The 12,050-nt window shown below is 47.8% G+C and overlaps 1 protein-coding gene across 1 annotated transcript in view; it reads left to right on the top strand.

Moving 5' to 3' along the window:
- The window catches only part of med13a (mediator complex subunit 13a), an 84,626-nt gene extending 72,789 nt beyond the window's left edge, over positions 1–11,837 (top strand). The window contains exons 16-30 of the mRNA XM_079356324.1: positions 226–1,148; positions 1,542–1,709; positions 2,063–2,286; positions 2,907–3,096; positions 3,322–3,721; positions 3,907–4,138; positions 5,362–5,553; positions 6,330–6,553; positions 7,276–7,418; positions 7,513–7,671; positions 8,541–8,729; positions 9,097–9,227; positions 9,404–9,568; positions 10,241–10,344; positions 10,585–11,837. Coding sequence (XP_079212450.1) covers positions 226–1,148; positions 1,542–1,709; positions 2,063–2,286; positions 2,907–3,096; positions 3,322–3,721; positions 3,907–4,138; positions 5,362–5,553; positions 6,330–6,553; positions 7,276–7,418; positions 7,513–7,671; positions 8,541–8,729; positions 9,097–9,227; positions 9,404–9,568; positions 10,241–10,344; positions 10,585–10,717 — 3,577 coding nt within the window. The 3' untranslated portion in view covers positions 10,718–11,837. The remainder of the gene's footprint in view (positions 1–225; positions 1,149–1,541; positions 1,710–2,062; positions 2,287–2,906; positions 3,097–3,321; positions 3,722–3,906; positions 4,139–5,361; positions 5,554–6,329; positions 6,554–7,275; positions 7,419–7,512; positions 7,672–8,540; positions 8,730–9,096; positions 9,228–9,403; positions 9,569–10,240; positions 10,345–10,584) is intronic.
- The last annotated feature ends 213 nt before the right edge of the window (positions 11,838–12,050 follow it).

The following is a 12,050-nucleotide window of genomic DNA, read 5'->3' as shown; positions in this document are numbered from 1 at the left end:
CCTGTCCTGATTAAAATACAGAGGTCGCCCAGAGAGCGAGACCAGACCGAGTAAAGATGCTGCGTGGACGGCCCGTGTCAACAGTTTGACATTAAAACATCTAGTAAACATGAAACGTCTGTTTGTTCTCTGCTGTCAAACATGTTTGAAAGAGAAACTGTGAGTCCTGCTCGTCGTACTTTCCCTCCTCTAATTCATGTTTGTTATTGTTCCTGTCTTCTGCAGTAACATCCCCAGTGTTGGCAGCGCCTTGGATCAGGACTACAGTCAGACCTACACCCCTCAAACCCACACGCCCTTCATGTCAAACAGTGCCCCACCAAGCAACAGTGGTGCGGGCATCCTGCCTTCACCCGCCACCCCGCGTTTCTCTGCACCCACCCCACGCACGCCACGAACACCACGCACGCCTCGAGGCCCCTCCAGTGTCCAAGGATCACTCAAGTACGAGAACTCGGACCTCTACTCACCAGCGTCCACGCCCTCCACCTGCCGACCGCTCAACTCTGTGGAGCCAGCCACCGTGCCCTCCATCCCCGAGGCCCACAGCCTCTACGTCACCCTCATCCTGTCGGAGTCCGTCATGAACCTTTTCAAGGACTGCAACTTCGACAGCTGCTGCATCTGTGTGTGTAACATGAACATCAAAGGAGCCGACGTCGGCGTGTACCTGAGCGAGCCCGTCGGCGAAGCCCAGGAAGCCTGCAGCTGCGGCTTCAGCGCCGTGGTCAACCGGCGATACGGCAACGGCTCGGGCCTCTTCCTGGAGGACGAGCTGGACATAATCGGCCGCGGCTCGGACGTCAGCAGGGAGGCGGAGAAGCGCTTTGAGGAGCTGCGGCTCTCGTCGCTGGAGAAATCCGGAGTTGGGAGGGGCGACCGAGTCCCAGACGAGCTGATTCTCCTCCTGCAGGATCAGTGCACCAACCCCTTTTCACCCATTTCCACGCTCGAGCATGACATCGTGACGCGAGGGCCGAGCTGGGCTTCCGGACCGGCCTGCGTGAGGGTGGAGGAGAGGGACTACCACAGCGACTGCTACATGGCTCTGGAGCACGGCAGGCAGTTTATGGACAACATGTCAGGCGGCAAAGTGGACGAGGCGCTGGTCAAAAGCACTTGTCTGCACCACTGGGACAAACAAAACGGTGAGGAAAATAGATGTGTAGCTTTTTCATGTGGGCCAAAAGTGTGTGAATATTTATGATGCGACCTGCGAGTTTGACTTTTTTTATGCTCTGTTGTATTAAAGCGTTATCACACTCGAGGTTGAGATGTTCTGAATATCAGCACTGCGGCCGAGTGCCTACCTCCAGTGTGATTACTTAATTATTCATCATAATGTTCTTGTGTTTTTGAGGGTAAACTTTCACTAAAAAGTTTCTTAAAAAATACACAAGAATGATGAACTCGAACTTAATGAAGGACCTAAAGATGAGAAACTCGCCTCCACGTCTTCCCTCGTGGAGTTTCTGCAGCCGGAGGATGAACTTCCTCATGTTGTCATTAATCTTTAGCTTCCTGTTTCCTCTGTCCTCCAGCGGTGGACGTGAGTGCGCTGTGCTCTCAGGACGTGCTGCGGGTGCTGATGTCCCTCCAGCCGGTTCTCCAAGACGCCATCCAGAAGAAGAGGACCGTCAGGTCGTGGGGCGTTCAGGGTCCCCTCACCTGGCAGCAGTTCCACAAGATGGCTGGACGGGGCTCTTATGGTAAAGCTGGGGGCAAACTTAGTTTAGGTTTATCATCCAGTTGGATTGTATTTAGATCAAATCAGTGTTCTTTCGGATGAAGCTTTTGTGTGGATGACCACCGGGGTGATAACGTGCACGCTGCATGACTCTGTGTCTTTTTTGGGTCGTAAAACTGAGGATATTGTCGGATCAATAGGCAGTGTGGTCCGTCTGCTGTGCTCCAGATGTCAGCTCTGCTGGGAGGAGCTGTCACGTCGTTTGGTGACCTCACAGTCTGATGAACAGCAGAGGGTGGAAGAATCAGGGAGGGAAGCTGACACTTTATCTCTCATCAACACGCCTTCTCCTTTCCTCCCTCCTCACCTCCTCAGGCACAGACGAGTCCCCCGAGCCCTTGCCCATCCCCACCTTCCTGGTGGGTTATGAGTACGACTTTGTGGTGCTGTCTCCGTTCGGTCTGCCCTACTGGGAGAAACTGCTGCTGGATCCTTTCGGCTCCCAGCGGGACGTCGGGTACCTGGTGGTTTGTCCTGACAACGAGGCTTTGCTCAGCGGCGCCAAAAGCTTCTTCCGTGACCTCACAGCTGTTTACGAGGTAGGACACTTTGACGAAGGGTGCAAACACGCCAGTGTTGGTGCTATCCTGATATGACACCGAGGCACCTCTCTTCTTCTCTGCTTTGGTGCTAAACTGAGAACTGTTCCTCCTGTGGAAATACCTGGAAATCAAACACTTTATTTCTAGAATGGTTTTTTTATCCCAAGCTAGTGTTTATGTACAGTAAGTCAACAAACAATAATATTACCTTTAATTAAGAACCGTTTCAGCGCTCCAAGTATTTACACTCCAGACTTTTCTTTTTATTTTATTAGCATTGTTTAACGTGTTTGCATAGCTTATTGTGATTTAATTTCCAAATGCACAACCTCCCTAAACACCTGCACAGCCTGCACGTCAGGTCTGGATGCAGGATAGCCTCGAGGTTATGTCGTGTGTCTCATGTACTGAGGCTATAGTCCTCGTCGTGTCCCCCCCGAACATTTCCTGTCTCTCTTCACCTGTCCTGTCCATCAAAGAGCTCTCTGCACATGGAGATATTTATGAAATACTTATAAAATAATTAAATTATTATTATTATTGTTGTTGTCACTCCTTTGTACAATGTAACTGCACTAGGTCACACTTTCATCGTCTTCACCCGTGTTTCTCTGCAGTCGTGTCGACTGGGTCAGCACCGGCCCATCTCCAAAGGTTACCCTGATGGCATCGTCCTCGTCGGTGGCAGCGGCGCCAAGAGCCTCGTGGATCAGCCAATCAGTGAATGGTTTCTAAAGGCAGCCAGCGGCAACAGCGACGCCTTCACTAAACTCAAACTCTATGCACAAGTGTGCCGCCACAACCTCGGTACGTCATTTACAGTCTGCTGAATGTCCTCCTTTGACTCCACTCAGTGAAGTTCTGAAAAGGCTCGCTGCAGAGGGCCTTGACTATTTGAGCACACTTTAATTCTCTGAAGGTGAAGTAGATGTGGTTTGAATAGAATGTTTTTTATTACCACCAAACTTGTTCATTAATAAAAGTCTTTTATTGCGGTTTCTCTCCCTTTTTTTTTTTTTTTTTTTTTTATAGCTCCATACCTCGCTTCACAGCCATTGGACAGTTCCCTCCTCACGCAGCCCACTCCCCCAACCTCATCCAGCCAATCATCATCCACACAACTATCTAACTCCACCTCCAGCTCGGTCGGCCCGGTCAACTCTGCGGGCTCCTCAGTTTCCAGCAGCAACAGCGGCTCCACAAACGGCTCGGCGTCATCCAACAGCCTGGTGACCTCCTCGGGCCAGCCTGGCAGCGGGATGCCGCCTGCTAAGCCATCCTCCTTCCCCCCCTTCGGGAGCATGAACAGCCAGGGCCAGGGAGGAGCCCCCCAGAGCGGACAGCTGGGGCAGCAAGCTGGTACTCAGAACACCGGCACCTCAGGGGACAACTCCAGCAGCCAGGCCCAGGGGCCCACTGAGCCTCCTGAAAGGTACTTCAAGTCTGAACACCTTCCATTCAAAACCAGAGAATCCCTTCATGAAATCCTATCAGACATGTTTAAAATGAGATGTTTACGCTCTTAAAGCTGTGTGTACACTGGACCTTTTGAGTCTTGACAAACGAGGACAAGATTAGTTTTTCATACTTTGTGTCCGCGTGATGTCATGTTCTCAGCACTTTGGAGCGAGAAAAGGTCGGCGTGCCCACAGACGGGGAGTCGCACGCCATCACGTATCCGCCTGCCATCGTTGTTTACATCGTGGACCCTTTCAGCTATGAGGAGGCTGACGGTGGTCAGGGCCCCGTACCCGCCCACTCCAGCGTGTGGACGCTGGGTCTGCTACGCTGCTACCTTGAGATGCTTCAGTTCCTGCCCCCACATATCCGCAACTCTATCTCAGTACAGGTACGTGACCAACCCCAGAGAGCGCCGTTTTTTTTAATGCCAACCTCTTTTTGTTAGCTGCAAGTCGATCGCTCCGCAGTGCTTAAGAGATAAATGGTCAGTGGCATCATTAGACTTAGACTTCCTTTGTTGTCATTCAAATTTGAACTTTGAAGTACAAATGAGAACAAAATTTTGTTGCATTAGCTCGATGTAGTGCAGGATAAAAGAGCAGCATCAAGTATTTTCATAAGGAATGTTGTACATACAAAATAAGGTGCAGATATAGAGTCATGGCTTATAGCAATAGCTGTCACACCATCATCATCATCATCATGAGCAGTTAAATAGTTTCTGATGACTTACTTTGTTTGTTCCAAACTCCTTCACGGCAGTGCTTACATTTTTCACGATGTAATTAAATAATTAACCCAATAAATAGAGAAGAACTCGTTATTTCTATAAATATTGCCAATGCTGCAGTATTCAAGCTCTCCTGTGGGCTTGAGTGGCACCAGGTCGTCAGCATTTGAATGGATAACTGTGCTGTGACTCGTCGTCTCTGACACTGTCCACATGGTGTCAAATGCTGCCGAGGTTCTTTTGCAGCCATTTAAGGTGGAAATTGAAGAATTATCCTCTGATTTATTCTATGATATAGAGAAATCAAACAAACAGAATTTCAGAGCCGTTTTGCAAATTGCCCTTGAAGCAAAATTTTTCAGACTCAGGATTTATTTATTTTTTTTTCACTTGAAGCCCTGCTTCCCGATGTTCGACCCCGTGACCACCTTGACTTTTTACCAGGCAGAAGAAGCGCTGGCTGTGCTGAGAAGAAAAGAAATTGGTGCTGTGACATTCAAACATGCACACGTCCCAGACAAACTTCTGTTTGTCACAAAATGCTGATTTACTTAGAAGTAACACAACTCTCCCCTCTCCTTCATCACTTATCCATGTACATCACGGTTGTCTCAATGACTCTGTTGATCATTTTATTGTGACTCTGTTTATAATGGCAGAGCAGAGGGAGTGCAGTGATTTGTCTGACAGGATGAGATTTTACGCAGGGAGGCTTCTCGGCTGTATTTCAGACAATCAGTGTTTTAAGGGGCAGCCCTGAATTTAAATGCAGAGAACTGTGATGATGAAGGTTATTGTACTGTATATGTAATGGATTTCTAGAAATGGTATAAGCTTGTTTCCTCATGCCTTACATCTGTTGTTTTTTTTCTGTCCCTCAGATCGTCCCTTGTCAGTTTCTGCTTCAGCCAGTGCGAGGGGAAGACCGTCACATCTACGCCCAGCACCTCAAGTCTCTAGCGTTCTCTGTTTTCGCTCAGTGCAGACGGCCACTGCCCACCTCCACCCACGTCAAGTCACTGACGGGCTTCGGCCCCGGGCTGGCCATCGACACGGCACTGAAGAGCCCGGAGGTCTGTAATCTGACCAGAGTTTTAGAAGTTTCATGCTCAATTGCTTTTGACAAAACTCCTGTAAATCAGAGAACGTGGTCAGCCTGATGGAAAGGTGCAGCTCTTCAGCGTCCTTTCAGGCGAGAGTGTTAGCATCAGCATGCTAGCGTTGTCCTCTGATCGATAGCCATACAAACAGAGCCTGACACTGCGGCCTTAGCAGCAGCCTCTCGGTTACTTTCAGCTCTCCCGCCAGACATGAAGCTGACCCGGCATGACCCAGCCTGTTGCCCCGGCTGTGTTCAGTCTGCCGCTGAAAACAAAGAAGGCAAAGAGATAAAGAGTTCTCAGTGCTAACCATCCTTGTAGTTTCTTCTGCTGGAACATGACCGAGGGAGCTCGTAACCTTCTGCTACTCCAGAGTTTTCTTTCCATTATCTGCTTGGCTAGCTCCCTGAAACCTCCATAATGGGATCTTGACTCCTGGTTTAGACAAAGGGGTGCTTCAGATCAGGACCTCATTCTTGCAGCCAGTGTTACTGTTTTATTTGAACACATTTAAAAACCTCTGGACGGGACACTGGGAACAAGACAAAGGACAGGTTTGGCCATAAAGTCAGTGAGGATGTGAAGTGAGCTGTAATTACTGATAAAAGCAAAGATTTCCAGCAGCCTGTCATGCAAGTGTCACATCTGGCTTTCCACACATTTCTGTTTTTTTTAAATGTATTTGAGTAGAAAGGTTGAGCATTCCTCCCTCGTCTTTTATCCTGACGTCTTCACTCTCCAACCTGCAGAGGCCGGAGTGTCCGCGTCTGTATACACCTCCGTTCATCCTGGCGCCGGTGAAGGACAAGCAGACGGAGCTCGGCGAGACGTTCGGGGAGGCGTCGCAGAAATACAACGTGCTGTTCGTAGGATACTGCCTGTCACATGACCAGCGCTGGCTCCTGGCTACGTGCACTGACCTGTATGGGGAACTCCTGGAGACCTGCATCATCAACATCGATGTTCCCAACAGGTACCCCCTCCAGCATCTGCACAGTGTTCACACCTACGAGCCTCACTGACACTCCCCACGTTATAAGAAAGTCTTTGGGGCTGTGTTATGGAAGTGTCCTCGCATGTTGTTTATGGTGCAGATATTTTTGACCTTTTTGTCCTCTACTTTTGTCTGAAGACGAGATACAGTAAGGTGTGGCAGAGATTCACCGTGAGGGATGTTTGGCTGTGAAAAGACAAGAGGGAGAGATAGAAGGCCCTGCTTTGTACTCGGTGTTTACCAACATAGACGTAAATAGAAACCTTGTCCCATGGACGAGGCCTCGTGGAATGAATCTGTCATCTCCTCGCAGACTGAAGTTACGAGGAGCAGCTGATTGAGGGCTATGAATTGTTTCCTCTCTGGTTCGACTTCATCGTACTCTGTCACTTTAAAGTGTTGTGACAGCTACTTGATATCATTTAATCTGTGAGTCCCTCAAGTTCAGTCCCAGCTGCACCACAAACGTGTGTGACCTTACTAAAGGTGTGGGACGGCTGTCATCACCGCTGGGGAAAGTGTCTGCTCTGTATCAGTATCATGCTAGTTGTCAGTTGACACTTGTCGCTCAAGTTGAAATTAAGCCCGAGTGTAGCAGCACACGACTGTCAGTCGAGAACATAAACCCGCATGCCTGACTGATTAGACTCCTGACCTGAAGTGCATGTCTGAATGTCTGTTTGTCCGTGTGTGTTCCACAGGGCGCGGAGGAAAAAGGGCTCGGTGCGACGCTACGGCCTGCAGAAGCTGTGGGATTGGTGCTTGGGCCTGGTACAGATGACATCAGTCCCCTGGAGGGTGGTGATTGGCCGGCTGGGCAGGATAGGGCACGGAGAGTTAAAAGGTAAGAGGGCCGTCGTGCTGGCAGCTTTCTAAACTGTGTCCACAGTGTTGCTCTTTTCTTCACCCCTGTGGCTCTCCCTCTCCTGATGTTTCAGACTGGAGTATTCTGCTGAGCAGGAGGAACCTCCAGTCACTGAGTCGCCGTCTGAAGGAAATGTGTCGCATGTGTGGCATCTCCGCCTCGGATACTCCCAGCATCCTCAGCGTGTGCTTGGTTGCCATGGAGCCCCAGGGATCCTTTATCATCATGCCCGGTACAAAAGATTATATCCAAACTTGGAATCTTTTTTTTGAACTTACACTTCTCGCCTGAGTCAGATTCCTCCACTGAGAAGGCAGCGCTGAGGTGTGAAGGGTCTGTGTGTGGACGTGTGTGTGTGTGTCTTTGTGGGGACGTGTGTGTGTGTGTGTGTGTGTGTCTGAGGTCTTGATTGATGGCAGCAGCATATCACAATGCATGTCCCCTCCTTGTCCGGATCAGATTGATGGCAGGGGAGATCATGTACCTTTCGCTCATAAAGCACTCCCTCTCAGATGGCCATTGATCTGAGCGCGCTGTGATGGAGAGGCGGATCAATGGGTTTATTTTGGGAAACGAGTGGGGGGGATTTGTCGGCGCATCATAGCGGGATTGTGTTGAGCGATGCTGGGCCGAGGACATCTCCTTCCTGATACGCTCTCCGCGCTGAAAGAGATTAGCAGGGCTGTGTTAGCCTCAGATGACTGTGACTGGAGGGGGTTTACATCACTGTAAGAGGGAATTTGAAAATGGAGAGGCTTGTTGGCTCTGAATGTAACAGCTGTTTTAACATTTAAAATGTAATTTATTCATTGATCATGCAGTACATACTAAAACACTACTTTCTCATCTTCCTTCTTTAGCGCTATTTGTTCTTTGTTTGGTAACGCGTCTCTGAGTTTTCAGAAAAGTACAATAAAATTTATTATTATAAGTACATGGAGCGATTTGTTTGGCAGCATTACTAACTCTCCTGTTTGATGTGAAAACCCTTCAAAGAGGCAGAAAAGAGTTTCCTCACACTCGATCCAAAAATACTTTGACACGGATTCTCATTGAATGGATTGTTTGCTGACCCTGCCCCTCCTTCTCTTCTCCTTTCAGACTCGGTTTCCACGGGCTCGGTGTTCGGCCGCAGCACCACCCTGAACATGCAGACGTCCCAGCTGAGCACCCCACAGGACACCTCCTGCACCCACATCCTGGTCTTCCCCACCTCCGCCTTCGTCCAGGTGGCCAGCTCCAATTACACCAACATCGACCCCAACATCGACATCCTCAACGCCACCACGGGTCAGCAGCGCTCCCTCATCTATCATGCAGTCCTTCTCTCCATTTGTGTTTAATTCAGTGTGGCTCAGCCTGTTTGCTGGACTTTAACGTGCTCACTGATGTTAAAGGGAAATGCAGCGATTACTGAATCTGAAAGTCCCTCCTGTTTTTACTCTCCGGTCTATAAAGAGGCTGTTTTTCTTAAAGTACCTGCTGAAATACTTTGTGCATTTAGAGCACTTTCAGACATTTGCAGCCTACCCCATTGTGCAAACATGTTTTTTTGCACCAGAAAACTCAGTAAAAAAAAAAGACATAAATCACAGAATAGCATGGTCGCTCCGTTGTTATTCCTTCCAGGGCTTATAACCCCTCTCCTTCTCCTCAGATGCTATCGGGATCTTTGACCTGCTGGATCAGGAGAACGAGTTGGACCCGGACATCATCAACATCTCGCCCAACACTTCACCTGTGCACTCGCCTGGCTCTCACTACCACCATGGAGGCGATGGCAGTAAGGTGGGTTAAATAGGTCCTCCTCGTATAACTGCTTGTTGCAAAAACAAACTAACCTCAGATGGACGTCAAACGTCAGTCTCCCGTTCCCTTGTTATTAAAGGCGTGTGATAAAGCAACAACAGTGTGATCCCATTGTTTAATGTGTCAGCTGACGTTGAGCACCCTCCTTGTTTCAGGGCCAGAGTACGGACCGCATGGAGTCTCATGAGGAGGTTCCTAACCTCCTGCAGCAGCCTCTCGCCCTGGGCTACTTTGTTTCCACGGCTAAAGCCGGCCCGCTACCCGACTGGTTCTGGTCGGCGTGTCCGCAGGCTCAGAACCAGTGTCCACTCTTCCTCAAGGTACCAGCTACTTTTTAAATGTGTATTTACAAGTTGTTGTTTTTTTATTGTCGCCTTTTAACTTAAGAGCACAGTGGCAGGAAAGAAGGTTCTAACATAGACTTCCACTTTCTTCAAACTTGAACTTTACAGTGCAGATAAAAACAACATTTTGTTGCATTGGCTCATAGTGCAGAATAAAAAAACAGCAGCAAGTCCAGGGATTTTATTTCCCCATGCAGAAGTATTAGAATCCTTTTTAAGGAGAAATGCTTTCAGACATGATTGTGTTTGTTCAGTCACGTATTAAGACATAGCCTGATTAGCTTAGCATGAAGCATGAAATCAGGTAGAAGCGGCACCTTGACAGCACCCTCCTGTGTTTCTGCTGATCACCTGAAAGTTAGCTGTGCCATAATGGTTTAAGAAAAAGGACATTGGTCATTCAGAGACAATGAATATGCTGAAAGTAATATCTTTGTGACTGCTCTGCTGCGGCACGAGCGACAACCTTGTTTCTGTTTCAAAAAGAAGAGTGCACCCATATCCCGTGCGTTTGGAGTTTGGCTGCAGACTCGCTGCTCCTATTCCTGCTCTGTATAAATCAGCTGTAATCATTGAGATGAGATGTACAGGTAATAAAAGGTTGATAAGATGATTGTAATGTCATTGACCCTCCCCTCTCTTTCTCAGGCCTCTTTGCACCTCCATGTGTCTTCAGTGCAATCAGAAGACACACTACTGCCCAGCAAACACTCCCACCCCCTCGACTCCAATCAGACCTCAGACGTACTCAGGTAAACAACAACACCACACACATCTGGGGGCTTTTAAAGTGGGGCTTTTATTTTGAAACAAAGTTCAAAAAAAGCAATGCCAATGTCTCATTTTGAATCATTCTGCAAGATGTACTTTCACAGTTTGCCTCTAAAGGGTTCAGTGTGTTTACACCATCCTTTGTTAGCTGTCTCAGTGTTGGAAAAGCAGCTCATGAACAAGTGATGGAATAAATGCCTGTGCTCTGTGTGCCTGCATAGATATGTGCTGGAGCAGTACAACGCCCTCTCCTGGCTGACGTGTGACCCGGCAACACAGGACCGACGATCGTGTCTCCCCATTCACTTTGTGGTGCTCAACCAGCTGTACAACTTCATCATGAACATGTTGTAACCAACGTTCACAGGGAGGAGGGGGTGTGTGTGTGTGTATGTGTGTGTGTGTGTGTGTGTGTGTGCGTGCGTGCGTGCAGTGCAGGGGAACCATTTTCAGTGGAGAGGAAATCGAAGACTCTGAAGGGGGTTTCATGGACACTGAAGAAAAAACTGCAAGAACCAGACCACATCACCGAGCTGGATCCTGCTGCACCCAGACAGGATTTAGACGGCTGTTTTAAGCTGAGGCGGTCCTGCCCCCCCCCCCTTTCCCCCTGTGGCTGTTACTGGAGGAGACAGTCCTGTCTCTGTGAATTTAGAGACATGCACGTAGAGACAAGGGAATAAAGAAGACGGGGAAATAAATGATCGTGAGAGAATGACAAGTGGGTTGTCATGATATGTAGCATGGCAGCACAGTCCCTGGCCAGTCTGTGTTGGAGAGAAGAGTCTATCTGTAAAGTCATCGGAAGAAAAGGGACAAGTGTGATCAAGGAAACACTCAAGAATGGATCTTTAGATTTTAAGATCGAAAGATTCCTTTTTATTCCTTTGGATGAAATAGTATCCAAAAGAAATGCCTGCATCTATCTTATTTATTGTAAGTTTTTAAATGTATCATTTGTCTTATTTCTTAACCTCTTTTATATATATCTATATATATAGATATATATCTATATATATAGATATATATGTATGAAATGGAGAAGGTTTATATCACCTTCGGGCTTTAAAGCAATTGGTCTAAGATATATGTAATCGTCTTAATTAAAAAACAACCAGGAAAAAAAAACAGAAAAATTAACTACGGTCCCAGTAGGTTGCTTTTAGAGTATTATTTTTTGTAATGGAGACAGAATATTTGTATTGTTACCATGTACAGAAAAGTCAGAGTGGAAAATTATGTTTTCATGCCTTTGAGCATGACGGACTTACAGCAAAGCTGTAGCTACAGAGGACTTGTACAGCAATGAACTTCACTGTGTTCAAATAAAGAGGTACATTGTTGTATATAATATTTTATACCACACATTTAGACACAAAAACCAAACGGCAATATATATAAATAATTATATATGGACGCCATGCCAGCAGCTGGTGGTGTGGCTTCTGTTTTAGGAATAAAGTGCGTCAACTTATTTCCCTGTGCTTGTGGTTTTTGAGTTTTTGGGAGGGGGACTGACTGATGTACAATCGCACAAAGACGCCCACAGAGGAGGAGAGGAAGCTGACGTCAGGTTTTTAAAGGGGAGAAAGAAAAATTTGAGCCAGTGTCTAAAAGCAGCCGTCTCTATGGCAGACGTACCGTCACCTTTTCAGCACATCCTCTGGATCAGTGGTTCTCAACTAGT

The sequence above is a fragment of the Symphodus melops genome (genome assembly GCF_947650265.1).
Source record: "Symphodus melops genome assembly, chromosome: 11".
Lineage (NCBI taxonomy): Eukaryota > Metazoa > Chordata > Actinopteri > Labriformes > Labridae > Symphodus > Symphodus melops.
This window is presented reverse-complemented; position numbering and strand designations above follow the sequence as displayed.